Below are 20915 nucleotides of genomic sequence, written 5' to 3' on the forward strand. Positions count from 1 at the left end.
CCCTGTAGTCTGGCCGGGCACCTGCGGGCTTACCTGTAAGCTGCCTGAGAGCTGTGTTGTCCTCCGACGCTGTAGCTCTTGAGTGACTGCATGGTGAGCCCGCAGTGTTGGGAAAAAAAGCGGTCGGTTGACGGCACACGCTTCGGAGGACAGCGTGTGTTCGTCTTCGCCCTCCCAAGTCAGCACAGGGGTGGTAGCGGTGAGCTGAGCCTAAAAAAAATAATTGGCCATTCCAAATTGGGGAGAAAATAATAAAAAATAATTGGCAACGACTAAATTTTTAAAAAAGAGGGCAACATTTTCAATACAAGCCAATCAAATTTAATAGTAGTGTCACATGATAAGCATAGACCATAAAGTCAGACAGACAGCCTGTTTGATACATTCTGATTCATCCAATTATATGTAGTCTATAGATATGCAATACAGTGTGTATGTAGATAAGTGATTGTTAATGTCCATGATTAAATATATAAGCTATGAATACATCTATCTTACAATAATAAAATACATGTGGCTTATTTTTAAAAAAATGTTGTTTTTTTTTTAAATTTGCCATGTATTCAGTATGCCTGTCATTCCTACATTAACCCCCCAATCGTAACATCTTTCATTTTAACAGTAAACAAAGTGAAATTTATTTTAAAAAAAATCTGAGGTCGGCCTTCTTGCTCTCAAAAACCTAGGATTAAAAGTACAGTAGGTCGGCCAGGGTGTCCTTGGCTCACCGCGCACCAGCGACCCCTGTAGTCTGGCCGGGCGCCTGCGGGCTTGCCTGTAAGCTGCCCAGAGCTGCGTTGTTCTCCGACGCTGTAGCTCTGAGGCGGCTGCACGGTGAGTCTACAGCGTGTAAAGAAGCGGGCGGCTGACGGCACACGCTTCGGAGGACAGCGTGTGTTCATCTTCGCCCCTCCCGAGTCAGCGCAGGGGTGGTAGCGGTGAGCTGAGCCTAAAAAATAATTGGGCATTTCAAATTGGGGAGAAAAAAAAAAAAAAAAAAACTAATTGGCAACGACTAAATTATTAAAAAAAAAAAAAAAAAAAAAAAAAATTAGTTGTGCACCGTATAAAAAAAGCTGATTTTTGCTGGTGCTTGCTAGTCTATTAACCAGTTTTAAATTTAAAGTGTTTTAGTTTCGGCTTTATTGTTAATTTTCGCACGTGCAATACTATCCTACAGTTAATGCATGATACTGTGATCATTCCACTGTGTTATGTTAGTGAACGATAGCTAAGTTTTAAAACTGAGAGTTAGCAAATGCCTATCGTTAAAGTGTACTGCAGTTACTAATCCTTTCCAATTAGTGATATTTTAAAATTGAAGGGCCATATAAGAACAATAAATATTGTAACTCATTTTTAGAAGGCCTTCTTTGTTGTTCTCCAAGTTGCTGCATTGACATTGTAGATGCTATAACTAGTTACTGTAAATTAGATACTGTTTTAGCAGACACATTTCAATAAGTAAACATGTATTTAAATGTTTTTTAAATTAAAAGTAAAAATACAAAACTGACATTTTTCTTTGTGAACGTGCAAAGTGATAAATATCAATTCACGTCAAAATCTAGCAAAAGGTAGTAAAAATGCAAATTTAATACCAGCCAAAATTTCCAGTTATACAGTGCATTAGTTGCTTAAAGGATTTCCACTATCTTATTAGAACTGTACTGTTTAGCATTGATCTGTACATTCTACTGTGCCCCCAGCATTTGAATAATGCTTTACATTACATTGATCTGCGTGTGATTAAACACATAACCTTTACAGTAAAATATGTGCTACTTACGATATATAATGTTAATTAAACCACATATATGCGTGCATATATGTATAACATTGCATATTTAGCGGTAGCCATTAGTAACATTGAAAAACCCGAACCAAATTTTAGTACATTTTGACTCATTTGGTCTCTTTTTAACGACACACAACCAATAGTGCTGTAGTTAACGTACATTAATAACGTTTGTTAATATTTATTATGGGGGGGTTGCCTTGACACAATGGCTGTAAAATAATTCTGACCTTCAAACGGGCTTTTCAGGCTCAGATATTTGTAAAAAAAAAAAAAAAAAAAAAATACCACGTACAGGATCGTCGCTTCAGAAATTGCATTGATTTACTACAGCGTTACTCATCACCACAGCTGCTTGTCTCAGGTAAGATTAGTCTCTAACCTACCATGATATAGTTACTATTTTTCTGGCTTGCAAGTTCGATTGCTAGAAATATCAAGAGCACAATACTGTGTATACTGCATGGTTATTGATTTGTACCGAGATCTGGTGGTATTGTGTTAAACTGTATTACAGTATACTGCAGTTTTGATAGAGCTAGGCTGACTGAGAAATATGTCTGGGTTTGGTGTGCGGAAAAGGTGGCAACCCTAGGGTAATGTGATCATGTTTTTTACATCTGGTAAGGATCCAAGCAGTGGCATTTTGAATCGGTTTATGGCACGTGACGGAAGACCAACATAGAGAGAGCTGCAGTAGTCGAGTCGAGAGATGAATGCATGACAGAGTATCTCTGCATCCGGGAGGGAAAGGTAGGGACGGACCTTTCAAGATTTTGCAGATTTGACTACCAAATTTAACCAAAAGATCGCTCAATCTCTCACCCCAGTAGCTGTACGCAGGTATGTTTTGACCCTTTTCATGCATGAAAAGAACCTTTCATTTGCAGAACTAACACCAACATTTGCATATGGCGAAAATTTGTTAGAAAAATAAATCTATTGATTTTCATGTATAACTAGGCTTGGTACTTACTGATTTTAAATCGGTAAAGCTCGTTAAACGTCGACAAATACATTTACATAAGATAAACGTCGGTAAAACCACTCAGTATTTATTTGCTTACCAAAAATAATACATTTAGAAATCGTCTCTAGTTTGTGTAGTTTTTATACTTGCTGTCTGTTCCGTCTCTATTCCTCTCTGAATGGCTAGAGGTCGCTGTTAGTCATCTCAGTGGTCCCTTAGAAGGCTACTGTAGTTTCACTGCCAGTCATTATTTCATTCTGTTCTGACTCGTTGACTGATGCAGTGATAGAATACTCTCATTCGTTTAAATGACTGTCAATCATCAAGACCTGCACCGACTGTGCACTTTCATTTGCCAGATACAGCGCCTGTCATTCTAAGCGCAGGTTAAGGTGTAAGTAAGCTTTTGCTATAGGTATACGGTGACATTTACTAGTTTGATTTGAAAATGGGGTGCAAGAGTAAAACACTTGATGATTGTTACCAATACCCTGACCGGTGAGAGAGATATGCTGCAGAACGCAGACTTCCACAGCGTAGCTCTCACAGGCAACTCACACAGGGTAGTGCTGCGTGCGCAATTGTTACCGAGTGAAGTTCTTACCGGGACATGTTTATATATCTCATCTAACGGTAATAAAAATTATGAATGGATTAATACATAATTAGGCCATCTCAGTGCAAGATTATGCGCTAATGTCACCTGCATTTAAAAAGCGCTGTTATTAACATGCCCCCTGTAACAACTATCTCCCTGAATAAAGTGACGGAAAGATTAAAAAAGAAAATATAAATTACAGATCATTTACTCAGTCACCTAACTAAACGTACAAAGACCAACCCCAGCCCTGAAACCTAACCCTAACCCAATACCTAACCTTAAACCTAAATTACGAGTTACGCACGCAGCACTACCCTATGTGAGCTCCCTGCGAGAGCTACACTGTGAGAGCCTTCGTTCTGCAGCAATATACTCTTGTAACAGGCGGCTGAAGTCTCCTCATCAGGACGAAGCATGTTGGTAACCATGGTTTTGTTGCATGTTGAATATGATAAAGGGGTTCTGCTAAATGAGATGTTTCTCAATGGCATAAAGTCTTTTTTTTAAGCATAAAAGGTCAATTTCACCCATTCTCTGCTTGAATTGAAAAATAAAGATCGGAAAAAATGGTAAATTCTTTCTAAAATGAAGCCAGAAGCATTCAGAAAGATACAAGCAGCAGATAAAAAGTGCAATAACATTGAAGCTGCTTATTCTTTAATACTGTAAATTGACTGTCATTAGTACACATTATTTCTAGCTGTTGAAGAAAGGCTAGTTTTATAGTTTTAAGTTTTATAAATGTTTGAATTCAGATCAGTGTAAAGAGATCTTACACATTCAGGTTCGTTTGGATCAATCAGCAGCTGCATACAGGGCTGTGAATGTGTGAGCTCATCAGCCTGTCTGCAGCACAAGGGTAACCAGGTGTAGAGAATATTTAACCAGCGGGGATCGTTGAGATAGTTTCACAAACCCTTCTGACTGGCACAGAGCACACTGTGTCACCCCAGCTCTGCAGGGAAGCTCCTTTGTAATCAATGACAGCACAGTCTGCATTAGAATGCACTTTAGAATTAACAGTAGCCTTGTTGTCTGGCTCCTTGTCTTTCCAGTACCTGAAATAAATGAATATTTAATGAATAGTTTGCCATGATTAACCATACATCGAGTGAACTGGGACCAGTGCCTCTGACTCTTTCAAATGGACAGACAGAGGGCTAGTTCAGCAGCCTCTCATTCATGCCTTTCACCTTCCTCTGGAGGAGGCCTGGGTTCCAGTCTTTTCACTTTCTGAACACTGGGACTGGAGCCTTCAATTCAGATTGAGGTGGAACAGAAATTCACATTGAAACATTTAAATGAATACATTGAAAAATATATAAATACAGTGCAGATTGTGCATTAGGTTGTTATTGCTCTACACTGTGCCACAAAACAATTCCTTTCACCAGGTTTGAATGCAGTGCACTACAGTATAGAGTGTCATGTTCTCACGTTATATTCAGAAGTGTGTTGTCCACCCAGAGAAACTCTCCTTCTGTGACCTCATCAGATAGTCCAATCCAAAAGAAATCTCTGATTCGTCCCGTCTGGCTGTGTATGAACTCCTAAACAAACCACAACCACAGTCAGCTGGACTCATACCTCACACAATTTTATTTTTAGCTTAAAAACAAAATCAGATTCCAGGGTAGAACCGATAAGGTGTCCAGGTCACATTTATAGGATAGTAGGAATTGCAATATTACTATATGCCCAAGAGCAGTGGTTTCCAACCTTTTTCAATGTAGGGACCACCTTGGTGTTTGGATTTTTCCCATGCACCCTTGCCAAGCATTTTTTCACCACAGCAGAAACTGTTTTTTACGTGTATATGTTTAAGTACATCTAGAAAGTAAAGTATTTATATAACATACCTAAAAATGAGATTCCTGGGGGTGAATCTTCACTGCCAGTTCATCAAGGAATGTTGTAATTTTGCACATTGAAAGTTGCTGATGGCAAAGTTCCTGTTTCTTTTGTTTAAAAATGTTATTTTGACATTCTGAATGCTTTGTAGATAAAATGGTGTCTCAATTGAAAAAACAGACAATGCACTGGGGCTTTGGATCATCCTTCTCACCCTGAAAATGTAAAATACTAGTGCTGGTCCCCTCAACCGTTTCCTTGTGTAGCAAATTAATCTATCGATTTTTTTAAAATTTAGAGTGACCAATTAATATTTTTATTTCCCCCCCCCCTAATGTTCAATTATGTTTTTTCTCCTCACCGCAGTGGTTCCCCACACTGCACAGACATTCTGAGGGTGTGTGAGCATCCTCCGATCTCACAAGCATTAAGGTAGAAATCGCTTTTACACTGAGCAATCCAGAGCAGAGGTGGGCGCTACCAATCCCGGAGAACAGACACCAGCCCTGCCTCTTATCCACGCTGAACGTGCTCAGTGTCTGGCCAGTAGGGTTCAATGTTGTGCGATGAGCAGAAGCAATCCCTGCAGGTTTCCCATCTCCCATCCCGGGAGCGTCAGAGCCAATGTGACGCCCCCTTTGCGGTCCCCAGCAAAGTTTGGCCTCTTTGCACAGCCTGGAGGTGAACCGGCGCCGTCCAAGCTGTGCAACTCATCCTGCCCTCCCAGCAGCAGCACTTTAACTGGATGAGCCACTCTGGGACCCCTAATTATCCATTTGTAATGCAACGTACTGCCAGCTTTGCTGCTGTACATATAAAAAAAAAAACACCGGAAGATGAGGTGGCAGGGAAGCAATTTGAAAAAGAAAAAAATGATTGGAGAGTGTACAGGATGTTACTTACCACTTCTGGTGGGCTGCGATGTGTAAATTAAACGGGATTGGTGGCGTACAGTCGATAGGATTTATAGCATTTTAATTAAATATGACTGCTCCAACAAAAGACTGTACACCTTTCCAGAAGTCGTGTTAAGAGAATTTCACTTTAGCATATATTCTTGAGAGATATTAAACCTGGCTCAATAAACCCATATAATGGAGCTGAAATCAATCATTCACACTACAGTAAAGTTCACAAGTCAAGCAACAAATACAGCCTCTTATTGTTTCCCATTAGCTTCTATTGCTATAATCAGCTATAACCTCTCCAAAGACATATAGTATGAAAACAGGGATATTCCTATATCCCGGGCAGCACTGTAGCACATACTTTATAGTGTTGAAAATGAAAAGTACTAAAACTGTGGTGTTAATGTTTCTTTTTTTTCATCTAGTCATTCCAACTGAGTTCAGAATATTGAAAGCAGTGCGCTAATTTTATGCAGAGTGAAAAACGCTGGGACAGTGAAAACAAAACAAGCAGTAGAATGAGCACAGATTAGAAACATTTACGGGAATGTTAGATGTAGATTATATATATATATATATATATATATATATATATATATATATATATTAGGGTTGGAACAATAATCGATTATCGTGATATTATCGATAATGTTTTTGCATCGATAATTGTATTGCGTTGAAAAATAATTATCGATAATCATTTTATCGTCCGTTACCCACTATGATATGCTTGTGTGTAACAGTAACTCTGCATTGAAGCAGTAAGACAGGACTTAACTGTCTGCGTGAGGCGCAACACATGATCTGTGCGCGCTGCGTAGTGGGAAGTTGTAACATGTGACGTAAGATTCACCAAGTAAAGGCAAACGTTTGAGCTAATGGCGATGGCAACTGCAGAAACTACCAAACCTTCCGAAAAGATTTTAGAAAAAAGAAACAGCATCAGTCCTGTGTGGCAGTTTTTTGGAGTGACAGAAAGTGATCCGCAAGGTAATAAGCCTGTCTGTAGGCAGTGTGGAAAAGCTGATATTTTTTTAATTGCAATTTATAATTTTTTTTTTTTTTTTTTTAAACACTTTTTTTAATAAGTAGCCTATATTTCAAAAGTTGAAAAGCTACCAAACAAACATTTGGTTATATTATTTGTGCTTTTTTGTAACCAACCATTGTTTCATAACTTTTATTAAAGATGCTGGTCTAGTTGTATTTCTTCTAAACTCGCAGAGGCAGTTGTCATATTGCTCAAGTATATATAGCTTTAAATTTGATAAATTCCAAGACATTTTACATATGTTATTTTTTCAGCCGATAATTAAGATTATAGTGATAATTTACAGCCGATAATTGATAACTGAAAATGTCATTATCGTCCAACCCTAATATATATATATATACAAATGTGCCTTCATAATGTGTAATAGTTACTTAGTCAGTTAATGGCAGCTTTGAAGGCGTTGCTTGGTATTGCATCAAAGGGAGCTGTAATTCTGTAACACACCCGTAATAAAAGAAAACAGATAAAGGGGGAAAAAAGCAGACTACATACATATCTTATAATATATAATGAGGTTAAAGTGTGGTTTGTTGTGTTGCTTAATAATACATATTGTAGAAGCACAACATGCGATTGTGTAGAAATGTTTTTTTTGCAAGAACTGCGGAAGTGAATTTTGAGAGTTGTTTCCAGACCACCTGGAGTTAACTCACAAACCACAGGTTGGTAATCACTGCCCTAGAGGATGCTGGGTGTGTTATTAGAAGGAGTCTATTGAGACATGTGGCAGTATAAGAATGATAGTACATGTGTGCAAATCAATAAACAAGTTTGTATTCTCAGCTATGTGTTGAGTGAATCATTATAGTTAGAATGTGACTGGAAACCAAAACACAAAATCAGCAAAACAAGAAGGGACTTGGGAGAATGTGCTGTATTCAGGAGTTAATGTAAAACCTCGGTCACGACACATTAATATAGAACTGTATGACAATGGATTAAACATATCCAATTGAAAAGCAACAGTAAAGTTATTCATCGTACCTGCTCTGCCTCGCTCTCTATAATCACCAGGTCTGCTCCCATCGACACACAGCTAGCCCAGCTGGAGTTCCAGTCCATTGTATCAGTTGAGAAGTAGTAGCACTTTCCATTGGACTCCACCCAGTTCAGTGGACAGGCTTTACAAACCCGCTCTGCACAATGAGAAAGAAGCAGTGGTTATAGATCTGCAGAAATCACCTAGACATGCATCATAATATTAATAATAATAACACCATGGAACACAACTCACTCTTTGAAGCTGTATCTGTGACAGGACAACATTGATCCAACGCTGAGTATTTCTCTTCCCATTCTGAACACTGCGACTGGAGTCTGTTGTTCTGAGCCATGCATTCAGATTGCTGTGCATTGAGATTGTTGAAGGTGCCCTGTAGATCGCTGTAGTTTCTACTCAAGTTCTGGATCTCTGTCTTCAGCTGATCCAATGATCCAATATCTGAGACACAAATACAGAAACACATTAGTTTTAATATTGGGATCCCAGGCAGCAAAGACCCCCTCCTCATGTGTATGCTGTGTGCAATACTCACAGTAGACTGTGAGGAATATATTGGCAGCCACTGAGAGAGCACACAGCCCTGCCAGGACCAATGCAGCCTGTCTGTATGGAGGAGCTTTACCAGCAGTGGGGTCTGAGGAGAGAGAGAGAGAGAGAGAACACACAGCACAGCATTGATTCACACACATACACAGGGATAGCCCCAGAGCCGTATCACTGCCCAGTGTTCTAGTCAGCCAGCAGTGCTTGTGCTAGCATCCACATCCCTCCACCCACCTTCACCGCCTTTACAGCTGCCCCTAGATAAACTAAAACAGCCTCCAAGCAAGATGGAAGCCAGTTAGACTGAGCAATACAGAAACATGACTTTATAAAAAAAATATAAATATTAGAGCAAGAGAGCTGTGAACAATTCAGCCTGATTGCAAACATCACACAAAGTACCGGTGGGGTTACAATGGCACATGCATCTGTATGTGCTTTAAATACAGAGCTCCGGTGGCTTTGCTGTTTGAACTCCTCAAAGATCTCACCCGCTGTGCTGCTGGAGGCTGCTTGCTGTTGCTGGCGACTCTGAGCTTCTCCAAACTTCACTGTAGCGTAGGTGACATCATCTTCCTTTCCTGTTTGTGATGATAAAGGAGAAGAAATAAAGAGCCCACCAGTTTACTAGATGGATCTCTATAAAATGTTTTCTGTAACATTGTACTTGACAACTGGCTATAGAATCCTGGCTTTAATATAACACAACTTTAAACTGAGAATTGAAGATGCCCTTCATCGACGAACACAGATGATTGTGTATCTGTTAATGAAAAGGACAAACTGACAAGCAGTACAGATATCTGTATTATAGCAAAGAGGAACAAGAGCAACAACACTGCAGTGCTTTTTGTCTGATCAAGTAAAGTTGTAGTGCCTATCCGTCTGTCTGCCTGTCTGCATTGGCATTTAAGATGTAATTTGGGAAGGGTATCAGTATACACTGGTCCCATTCTACCTACGTCAGCCTCCCCCCTTTGTAGCTGCTCTATACATGTGCTACCATTGCCCCTCAGTATAATACAGAACCATTGCATTGAATTATAGCAAAGAAGCAGTGACAACACAATACAGTTGTGCCTCATTATAGTCTGTGAAAGAATTTGAAACTTGCACTAAAAGTATGAATTGAAAAATAAAATAAATGAGACATGACTGCCACACAAGAAGGATGTCCTCAATCCACCGCAGTGGCTTCTTATTTCCTCATTGGTACCCAGGTGCACCAATATTATGGAACTATAAAGGCAGCCACAAAATGTGCAAGTAACAAAGACACCACGGCAGGCATTTCCACAGAGTCCACTCTCACCTGTGCTGGTTCCATCAGCTGCTCGCTTTCCTTTCTTCTTTTGAGAAAACCTCACGGAGGAGTAGAGAACGTCACCGGACATCTTTCGGAGTGTGAGGTGTGTCGAGTAGAATCTGTACTGGATAGCGGATAGGCACAGTCTGTTTGAAACTGCTGGGAAGTAAAGGGTTTCACTTCCCTATTCAGCACTGTTCAGCTATATTAAAATGTAACTAACACAGCACTGACCAAGATGCTGTTTCTTTGAAATGATACTCTGTGGATTGAGGAAGTTCAAAAGCTCAGAGGGGCTAAATAAAAAATCCCTGTCTTGCACAAATTAACATAGCCAGCCTTTGTAAAAAGCAAAGCACAGTTCAGCATTACACAGGGGTGCAAAAACGGTTTGTGCTGCATGAGGCGGAAGAACAATTGACACCTATTGAATCATGCTGCCGAGAATTGCTTCTTTACTCTTTAAAGCAGCTAGCCAACTATTTATAATACATTTTCTTACCTCCTATTAGCACAATCAGCATTATCATCGTAGGTGCCCTAGCTGCTCCAAGGGTTTCTACAGCCTAGTGTAAATGCTGCCCATCTGCATAGCTAGTGCTGCAGAGAAGTGAACTAAACAGGAAGTTCTGACTGTTATATTAACAGTGCAGACTGCAAGGCTGGACAGACACGAGAGGAAGAGGAGTTTCACACTTCGGCCTGTGTGACGCTGTGTAAATGCTGCCCATCTCTATAGATAGTGTTGTAGAGAAGTGAACTAGACAGGAAGTTGTGACTCATTAACAGCGCAGACTACAGGGCAGGGCAGGAGCTGGGGGGACTGGATGGGGCAGTGGAGATGCTGGCAATATCTTTACTAAGTGCTATTGAGCTGGATACATGGATATTAGAACACAACATCTTTAAAATTATATTGGGCTCATTGTAACAATGGTGGGCGAAATTCAGGGGACTGGCGTTTATTTCATTTGTGTTTGTCAATGATGTTGTGGAAGGGTGTGGATATTCACTGACACAGGAGACAGAAGTGTATTTGACAACACCGCACAGGTGCCCAGTTTTATTTATTATTTGCAAGTGCTTTAGTTTAGCCCGCAGAGGGCGCTGTTGTCCGTGGCCTGAATACCAGCGATGGTATACAGGACCACAGAAACACCCACATGTAAACAGTCCCACTGACACACTTGCAGGTGCTCTCAAATAATAATAATAATAATAATAATAACAACAACAACAACAACAGGCAAAATCAGAAAAGAGAAAATAAAACACAGAATAAAGGTGCTGCTTACGCAGTGCCTCCACTGCCGCTAAGCCGGTCAGCTCGTGTCTCCATCCTACGCTGTTATGCACTATACACTGGGGTGGCCAAGGTTCCCCTTCTATTCATACACGTTCCCTCGGATACGTAAAAATTGATTTTGTATGTTATTTTGTTTCACTAGGCTGGCTGTCTTCCTCAGCCATGCTTGCCTAATTCGGTCTCTAGCTCCAACCACTGGCGTTCTTGCCTGGTCTATGTTTACACTGGCCTTCTCAACCAGCGGCTCTGTGTATTCCCAATCACGGGAATAACCAAGCACAGTACATATGGGCCGAGCAATCCCCCAAGGCCCCCAATTTTGTAAACGTATTAGTGTTCATGTGGGAGTCTATTGTTTATGGTGTCCGAAAAGTGAATTGACTAGTTTTGTCTGCTACAGTAAGGGTTGGTTATGTTAGAGAGTTCATGAAATAAACCAGGATTTATTTTCTGCTTCAAATCGCGTGGTTCCAGGCATTCATTCATTATTTTATTTGACAACACACAATTTGTTATTCAGAGCCATAGCCACCACCACTACAGTTTTTATAACTGAAAAAAAGATATAAAAAGGACATTATTATATGTAGTTTATTTAAATACAAAAGTTTAGTTAACAGGTTTTTTTTCTGAATAAGATATTATATAATTGAGTACCTGGGGTTCTAAATTTGCAGGACCTGTCTGGTTTTACTACAGTGCTGTGACACAGCAGCTACAGTCACCTCCAAAATTATTGGCACCCTTGATAAAGATGAGCAAAAAAGACTGTATAAAATAAATAATACCAGTACTGAGCTATATTGTAATTTTCCAATATGTGGAATATATTTGACTTTATTAATGATTCAATGGAATTAACCAAAATTACACATTTCTCAAATTATAAATTTCTTTCCAAAAAAAATGAAGTGTCACAATTATTGGCACTCTTGTTTTCAATACTTTGTGCACCCTCCCCTTGCAAGGATAACTGAGTCACTGAGTCTTTTTCCATAATGTTTAATGAGATTGGAGAACACATTGGGAGGGATCTTAGACCATTCCTCCATACAGAATCTTTCCAGATCCTTGATATCCTTCGGTCTGCGCTAATGGACTGCCCTCTTCAATTGAAACCACAGGTTTTCAGTGGGGTTCAAGTCCGGAGACTGAGATGGCCATTGCAAAATGTTGATTTTGTGGTCAATTAACCATTTCTTCGTGTATTTTGATGTGTGCTTAGGGTCATTGTCTTGCTGGAAGATCCACTTGCGGTCAAGTTTCAGCCTCCTGGCAGAGGCAGCCAGGTTTTTGGCTAAAATGTCCTGGTACTGGGTAGAGTTCATGATGCCGTTGACCTTAACAAGGGCCCTAGGACCAGTGGAAGCAAAACAGCCCCATAACATCAAAGATCCACCACCATATTTTACAGTAGGTATGAGGTTCTTTTCTGCACATGCATCCTTCTTTCGACGCCAAACCCACCGCTGGTGTGTGTCGCCAAAGAGCTCTATTTTCGTCTCATCTGACCATAGCACCCAGTTCCAATCAAAGTGCCAATGCCGTTTAGCAAACTGCAGGTGCTTACGTTTGTTGGTTGCTCTCAATAAAGGCTTTTTTCTGGCAACCCTTCCAAATAGCCTATTGGCATGGAGGTGGCGTCTAATTGTAGATTTGGAGACTTGGTGACCCCGAGATACAACCAAGTTCTGTAATTCTCCAACTGTGGCCCTTGGATTTCCCTTTCCCTCCCGAACCATCTGCCTCACTGTGTGTGGGGGCAAGATACACTTGTGTCCTCTACCAGGCAAGTTTACCACTGTTCCAGTGGTTTTGACCTTCTTAATTATTGCCCTAATAATGGTAAGTGGTATATTTAGTTTTTAGCTATTGTTTTGTACCCATTGCCTGATTTATGAAGGTCAACAACCATTTGTCTCTTTTCATTTGTGAGTTATTTGCCTTTTCCCATGGTGATGGATGACAAATGGATTTCATATGCGTGTTACCTCATTTTTATATCCTAGTGAAACAGGAAGCCATGGAAGGCCACAATACAGTTCATTAAGACTGAGATGAACTTAAAGAAGCTGAATGTTAATACAGACTTAATTTTGTTTATAAGAATCATTAGGGGTGCCAATAATTCTGACACCTATCTTTTTGAGAACATTTTTTTTTAACAAGTAATACAAAACGTTTTCTCTGAGCAATTGTATTAGAATAAAAGAATATGGTTTTCCCATATATTTTTTCTTCCTGTGACCACTGCCATCACATTTCTGCAAAATTTCTGTTTTGGAGCGATCAATCATGTCACAACATGCTAACTAGCCTATTTACTAAATACAAATAAGTAGCTGCTATTAACACAAGCTTCTTCTCTCCTAAGGCTGTATATTTAGTTACTCCACTCATCACCCAACAATATGGTAGGTTTAGTTCTGTACATATGTAATAAGCAGTTGCAGAATTGGAGATCAAATATAGCCTGACTACGTCACTGGGGAATTACACCCCAGAATATTAATAAAATAATTTAGGTTAGGATATATATAGCTTTAGCACACAAATTATTTTAATTGGGGGTTTCAGTGCGAGTCCTCTCCATAGAACAAATGCCAGCTGAGACAGTATTAAAAAGCAATACGTTTTTATTACAGACAGAAAATTATAACTCTTATTGGGCAGTCCACAATAAAATACTTGAGGGTGTATAGAGAGAGGCAAAACCAGTACAATTATCACTGTTTGCTTGAGTAATGAGTTTCCACTGCCTGTGCTCAACCCAAAACAAACAACAAGAAAGAAACAAAAACTCCAATAATAAATAAAACAAAAAGAAACACGGCTAATCCCGTGAGTTAATATTCAAACGAAAATTAAATAATAAACAAAACAATTCAAATAACAAACGTGCATTTACGCTCACAATCAGTGCTGATTCAAATATAAATAAAAATAAACAGCTGAAACTAAGCTACGACATGCTATAGCCATGAGGTAAAACTAACGGTTTAGATTTAACAGCACTTCTAACAATATAAACATATATGATTTAGCAGCCGTGCACAAACTAAAATACATACAGTACAGAGATAAAGCTGGCAGCACTGGTCGAACGGAACTGAGAGCGCAGACAGAGAGAGAAAATTCTGAATGCAATCCGCTATGGACTTTTCCTAACCAAAAGTAAACTGTCCAAACAAGGGCCCGGCTCACCACCTCTTCAACACGAACACTATCTTGTACAGGTGCCAGTAAACAAGGGACCGGCTCACCACCTCTTCAACACGAACACTATCTTGTACAGGTGCCAGTACCCAAGTTTTGCTTTCTTTAGAAATAGGCTGCTTTTATATATTAAGCAGCCTATTTCTGCGCCAGCAAGAAGCGCCAGCAAACAGAAGAGCCTCAACAAAAGAGCCGGGAGTCTAGCTGTGGGAGTCCAGCAAGGGGAGGCCTGCGCTGAGACGCTGTTCCAATAGATCCAAACCTAACGGGGCTCTAGAAGAAGCTATCTACTAGTCAGGTCTGTACCCTCCACCCTACTGCTCCTACTGTGCCTTTTGTCCTGCTTGTCCTGCTATGACTGTCTCTCACATCCCTGTTCTGTCCTCCTGTCCTCGTCCTCTGCCCTCCCTCCGCTGCTGCTCCTCCAACCCCTCTAACCTAATTTCTCTGCCTCTCCCCCCCTCCTGCACACTCTCTGGTGCACTCTGGAACTGTCACTCTTCTGCTAACAAAGCTGATTTCATATCTGCCTTTGCCTCCCACCTCTCTCTCGATTTCCTTGCTCTCACTGAAACCTGGCTGTCCCCTGATAACACTGTTACTCCTGCTGCCCTGTCCTCTCTCTACGTCCTGTCCCATACCCCGCGTCTCACTGGACGGGGAGGTGGGACGGGTCTTCTCCTCTCTCCCTCCTTACTCTTTTCTGTCCCCTCCGATCTCACTCTCTGTCAATACCTTTGAATTTCATGCAGTCCAACTAACCTTTCCCTGTCAACTCCTGCTCATTGTTCTGTACCACCCCCCCGGGCCTCTCACTCACTTTCTGGATGAACTTGACTATCTACTCTCCTCCCTCCCCTCTCTGTCTACCCCGACTGTCCTGTTGGGTGACTTCAACATCCATCTCTCCAACCCCAGCCACTCTGCTGGATTCCTCCCTCTCCTTCACTCCTTCGACTTCTGTCTCTCTCCGTCCCCTCCTACCCACAAAGCTGGCCGTCAACTGGACCTCACCTTCTCCAGGGCCTGCTGCCCCTCCACCCTCTCTGTCACCCCCCTGGACCTCTCTGATCACTATTTCATCTCTTTTTCTCTGTCTCTCCCCCCTCTCCCTGCTCCTCCTACCCCCACTGTCACCTCTCGCCATAACCTCCGCTCTCTCTCCCCCTCTGTCCTTGCCTCCACTGCTCTCTCTCACCTCCCTCCTATCGACTTATTTTCACAACTCTCCATAGACTCTGCTACCTCCACCCTCTTCTCCTCACTCACCTCCTCCCTCGACTCCCTCTGTCCCCTCACCTCCCGTCCTGCTCGCCCCTCCCCTCCCCATCCCTGGCTCTCCTCTGCGCTCCGCTCGGCAAGAATCACACTGCGATCTGCTGAAAAGAAATGGAAGCGAACCAAACTCCCTGCTGCCCTAGACCTTTACCGCACTCTCCTCTCCTCCTTCTCCTCTACTCTCTCCTCTGCTAAATGTGCTTATTTCCAATCTGTAATCCAAGCCTCCACTAACAACCCACGTAAACTATTCTCTACCTTCTCCTCCCTCCTAAACCCTCCCCCCTCCTCCTCCCTCCTCTATCTCCCCTGATGACTTTGCCTCCTTCTTCTCTTCTAAAATCTCAGATATCCGCAAACTCTTTAACACCTCTCCCTCCCCCGCACCCCCTCCTGCTCCAACCCCTACACCCACTACATCCCCTACTTACTCGCCCTCCTTCTCCACCTTCTTGCCCCTCTCAGACTCTGACCTCTCCTCCCTGCTCCAGGGTCACAAACCCACCACGTGTGCCTTGGACCCCCTCCCCACTCACCTCTTTCAAGCTGCTGCTCCTGCTCTACTCCCCTTCATCTCCTCACTCCTCAACACCTCTCTACTTTCTGGTATCTTTCCCTCTGCCTTCAAAAATGCCTCTATCACTCCCCTCCTCAAAAAACCTACCCTCGACCGCAGCTCCCTCGAGAGCTACCGTCCTGTCTCCCTCCTACCCTTCCTCTCCAAAACCCTCGAGCGAACTGTACACCGCCAGCTCTCTGCTTTCCTGTCCAACCACTCTCTGCTTGACCCTCTCCAATCTGGCTTCCGCTCTGCTCACTCCACTGAAACCGCCCTCCTGTCTGTCACCAACTCACTTAAGTGTGCCCGAGCTGCCTCTCTCTCCTCTGTCCTAATTCTCCTCGACCTCTCTGCTGCCTTTGACACTGTTGATCACTCTATTCTACTATCATCTCTTGCTGACCTGGGGATCTCTGGCACTGCTCTGGCCTGGTTCTCCTCCTACCTCTCCAACCGCACTTACCAGGTAACCTGGCGTGGAGCAACCTCCACACCTCACCCTCTCTTAACTGGAGTCCCCCAAGGGTCAGTCTTGGGTCCTCTCCTGTTCTCTCTCTACACCCGCTCCCTGGGCCCCCTCATCGCATCCTATGGTTTCTCATACCATTTCTATGCTGATGATGCTCAGATTTTCCTCTCCTTCCCCACCTCTGACTCCACCATCTCCTCCCGTATCTCTACCTGTCTGTCTGCTATTTCCTCCTGGATGCACTCGCATAACCTCAAACTCAACCTCTCTAAATCTGACCTCCTTTTCTTTCCCTCCTCCTCCCCGTCCTCTGATCTCTCTATCTCTGTTCCTCTGGAATCTACCACACTCTCTCCCTCTTCCTCCGCTAAGAACCTTGGAGTCACCCTGGACCCCTGCCTCTCTTATTCCCAGCACATCTCCACTCTGGCACGCACTTGCCGATTCTTCCTGAGCAACATCCGAAGAATCCGACCCTTCCTCACCAACTATGCTACCCAGCTCCTGGTCCAGGCCCTGGTACTCTCCCGCCTAGACTACTGCAACTCCCTCCTGGCTGGCCTCCCTGCGTCCGCCACCCGTCCGCTCCAGCTCATCCAGAACTCTGCTGCCCGCCTGGTGTTCTCTCTGCCTCGCTTCGCCCATGCTACTCCACTACTCCGCTCGCTCCACTGGCTCCCGATCACCGCTCGCATCCAGTTCAAGACTCTTGTACTAGCCTACAGATGCCTTGACCAGACTGCACCCAGCTACCTCCAGACCCTCATCTCTCCCTACACCCCCACTCGACCTCTCTGCTCCGCCTGCACTAGAAGACTAGCTCTACCTCCGCTACGCTCCCCTGCCTCCAGAGCCCGCTCCTTCTCCACCCTTGCTCCACAGTGGTGGAATGACCTTCCTACAGATGTCAGGACTGTCCAGTCCCTTACCACATTCCGGCGCCTCCTTAAGACTCACCTCTTCAAAGAGCACCTGTAGAACTCCTCTGTTTGTATCCTGGGACACTATCACCCTTCATGTAAATGTGCTTTATTTTGCTCTTATCTGCTCCCTATTTTACTGCATTTAATCCTGTACTTCAGAATACTGTAATCTGCCAAGTGTTTAACCTGTAGTACTTTGTATTTAATCACATCCTGATGTAACTATCACTATTTAATCATATCCTGATGTAACTATCATTATTATCTGCTGTATTATTGAATTGTGGTTTGTCACACTTGTACCTTGCTTGAACAAAACTTATTGTATTCTTGCTCTTATTGTATTACTTGTATTGTAACACTTGAAATGTATTTGCTTACGATTGTAAGTCGCCCTGGATAAGGGCTTCTGCTAAGAAATAAATAATAATAATAATAATAATAATAATAATAATAATAATAATAATAATAATAATAATAATCACTCTCGTCCACTCTCAGCTTCCCACAAGTTCCGTCTGACTAACCAGTTACAGAATAGCAGGTTTACAACAACAACTTGCCTCTCCCTTTTTCGCCATACACATGTAAAATGAGAGAACATTTTACATATAGTCACTAGGGCTGAGGAAGTTGCAAGGCGCCTTTTCTGGCACTGAAATATCAAACAGCTCCGCTTAGTGGCTATTAGGGCGGCGCTTGGTTAATTTGCTGCTCATTCCTCAAACGACTGTCTGGCTGCTTTCTGCCCTGTAAAAACACGCACAAGTGCACAATGTCTGGAAGAGGCAAGGGAGGCAAAGGACTCGGCAAAGGGGGCGCTAAGCGTCATCGCAAAGTACTCCGCGATAACATCCAGGGAATCACCAAGCCTGCTATTCGTCGCCTGGCTCGCCGTGGAGGAGTGAAGCGAATCTCCGGCCTCATCTATGAGGAGACCCGCGGGGTGTTGAAGGTGTTTCTGGAGAATGTGATCCGGGATGCAGTCACCTACACTGAGCACGCCAAGAGAAAGACCGTCACCGCCATAGATGTGGTGTATGCTCTGAAACGCCAGGGTCGCACTCTGTACGGATTTGGAGGTTAAACGTACCGATGGGAAAAGAAAAGCACAAAACAAATGCTCTTTTAAAGGAGAAAGTGGGTGGCTCTTAAAGAGCTGTGAAACATTATATAAGCTTTACAAATCATGCGTATCAGCAAGCAACATGTTTTGTCTAGTCTTAGGATGGATTTTTACAAAAAGAGTCACTCTGTAATAAAAACAATTCCATATAGATTAATGGCTCTTTCTCGAAGTCGATAAAAACAAGATTTCTACATATAGCTCTCCGTTTACAAGAGTGCAATGCACGTCAATAAAAACATTTCATATGGTATTAAAATGGTCGGTGAGTTAAAAATGAAGTAGATGTTGTGTGCTGACTTTTGAAGGTTGCTGATTAATAAAGTAAAAACAATAATAACGGTCATCCTACCGAGTCACTAGGTCTTCGTAATGCCACTATATTTGAAACTACTCGTGTGCACAATGGCTTTTTTTTTAAGATTGTAGAATGTTCCATGTATTTTATGTTTCTCATTTGTGAACGTTGTATTGCTCGAGTGCAACGGGTGTCGCTGTAAAATGTAAAATACATTTCACTTTTGCTTTTATGATTTGAAATGGTCACGTCTTTTCCCCGTCCTTTCGCATGACCTCAAATGGCTGCAGCGATTCTTTGTTCCCCTTGGCGCCAATTTACCCCACCCCTACATGCATGCTCCCCTGTTTAGGGGGCTGGGGGTCGCATGTGTAGTTAACTCGCTATGCGAGTACCGGCAATAAGATACAAGTGTGGTTGCTGTCCTGTTCTGTATTCTTGTGCCCTCTGCCGGTTATATATTGTAATAAACAGAGATATATATTTTTATGTGAAGTATGGTCGCCTACCGAAGTACACGTAATACAAATGATTTGCTTCTTTTATGCAGTAAATAACAAACAGTCTGTCTTCAGAGGCACTTTATTTCTAGTGTCTTTATGCAAATGAGGATCAAGATAGGCGTGTTTGGAAACGGGAGCGCTTTGTCCGCGAGTAGGTGGGGGGTCATTTTTCAATTGGTTAGAGCTCAAAACTACACAGAAGGATTCAGCATAGGTCCTCCCAAGTGTATAAAAGCGTTGGCTGTGAAAGGATTGGGTTTATTCTTCTTCTGATTCTTGCCATCCAAGAAAAAAAAACGGAGAAAATGTCTGTAAGAGGAAAGACCGGTGGAAAGGCAAGAGCCAAGGCGAAATCTCGTTCGTCCAGAGCAGGGCTGCAGTTCCCCGTCGGTCGTGTTCATAGGCTGCTGCGGAAAGGAAACTATGCTCAGCGTGTGGGCGCTGGAGCTCCGGTCTATCTGGCCGCGGTGCTCGAGTACCTGACTGCTGAAATCCTAGAGCTGGCCGGGAACGCTGCCCGGGACAACAAGAAAACCAGAATCATCCCGCGTCACCTGCAGCTCGCTGTCCGCAACGACGAGGAGCTCAACAAGCTGCTGGGAGGCGTCACCATCGCTCAGGGCGGAGTGCTGCCTAACATTCAAGCCGTTCTGCTGCCCAAGAAAACCGAGAAACCGACCAAGAGCAAGTAACCTGTCCTGACGTCTATTTCACTTTCTAAAACCCAAAGGTTCTTTTAAGAACCACACAACATTTGCAAAAAAAGAGCCGATCGCATTTTCAAGTTTCGTTACTTGCACTGTTGCACACAATTATTATTATTTATTAATAGACATACAGTTATTACAAAGTATCGCTGTATAGAAAATCACATTGCAATGCCCATTGTGTTGCAGCCATAAACCCATGCAGCACCACGCAGCCTCGTCAACATTAACACCCGGAGCAGAAAATGCACGTTTGTGGGAACGTGTGTGCATAAATACTTGCACTTCGTTATTACTGATGCCGATCATGTCCACCGTTTTACTTAGTTTTTAGTTTGAATGATTTTTTTAAGCCTGTTGTACGCTGCACAGGTGAATATATACAAAATGAATGCAATAAACGGGTACATTGGAATTCAAAGTTGACAGGGGAATATAAATGTGATTTACTAAATAATGTAACGCAGAACCACCCCTAAAAATAGATTTTAAAAAG

At 42.5% G+C, this 20915-nt stretch overlaps 3 protein-coding genes across 4 annotated transcripts; 2 read left to right on the forward strand and 1 right to left on the reverse strand.

Moving 5' to 3' along the window:
* Positions 1-7562: 7562 nt before the first annotated feature.
* LOC117425232 (C-type lectin domain family 12 member B-like) lies at positions 7563-10672 on the reverse strand. Of its 2 annotated transcripts, XM_034042033.3 has the most exons (6): positions 10537-10672; positions 10041-10158; positions 9220-9309; positions 8718-8819; positions 8417-8623; positions 7563-8318 (listed from the first exon to the last, which is right to left on the reverse strand). In XM_034042033.3, the coding sequence occupies exons 2-6, from the start codon at positions 10120-10122 to the stop codon at positions 8158-8160; spliced, it is 642 nt and encodes a 213-aa protein (XP_033897924.3). In that variant the 5' UTR covers positions 10123-10158; positions 10537-10672; the 3' UTR covers positions 7563-8157. The 2 variants fall into 2 exon arrangements, with proteins under 2 accessions (XP_033897924.3, XP_058850013.1); XM_058994030.1 differs by lacking the exon at positions 10537-10672 and having other exon boundaries at positions 10041-10200.
* Positions 10673-18290: 7618 nt separating this feature from the next.
* Positions 18291-19791, forward strand: LOC117425286 (histone H4). The gene has a single exon (XM_034042114.3). It carries the CDS (start codon positions 18561-18563, stop codon positions 18870-18872), a length of 312 nt encoding a protein of 103 aa, XP_033898005.1. The 5' UTR covers positions 18291-18560; the 3' UTR covers positions 18873-19791.
* Positions 19792-19942: 151 nt separating this feature from the next.
* Positions 19943-20450, forward strand: LOC117425277 (histone H2A-like). The gene has a single exon (XM_034042104.3). The coding sequence runs from the start codon at positions 20018-20020 to the stop codon at positions 20402-20404; it is 387 nt and encodes a 128-aa protein (XP_033897995.3). The 5' UTR covers positions 19943-20017; the 3' UTR covers positions 20405-20450.
* The last annotated feature ends 465 nt before the right edge of the window (positions 20451-20915 follow it).

Source organism: Acipenser ruthenus, chromosome 20, assembly GCF_902713425.1.
Source record: "Acipenser ruthenus chromosome 20, fAciRut3.2 maternal haplotype, whole genome shotgun sequence".
Taxonomy (NCBI): Eukaryota; Metazoa; Chordata; class Actinopteri; order Acipenseriformes; family Acipenseridae; genus Acipenser; species Acipenser ruthenus.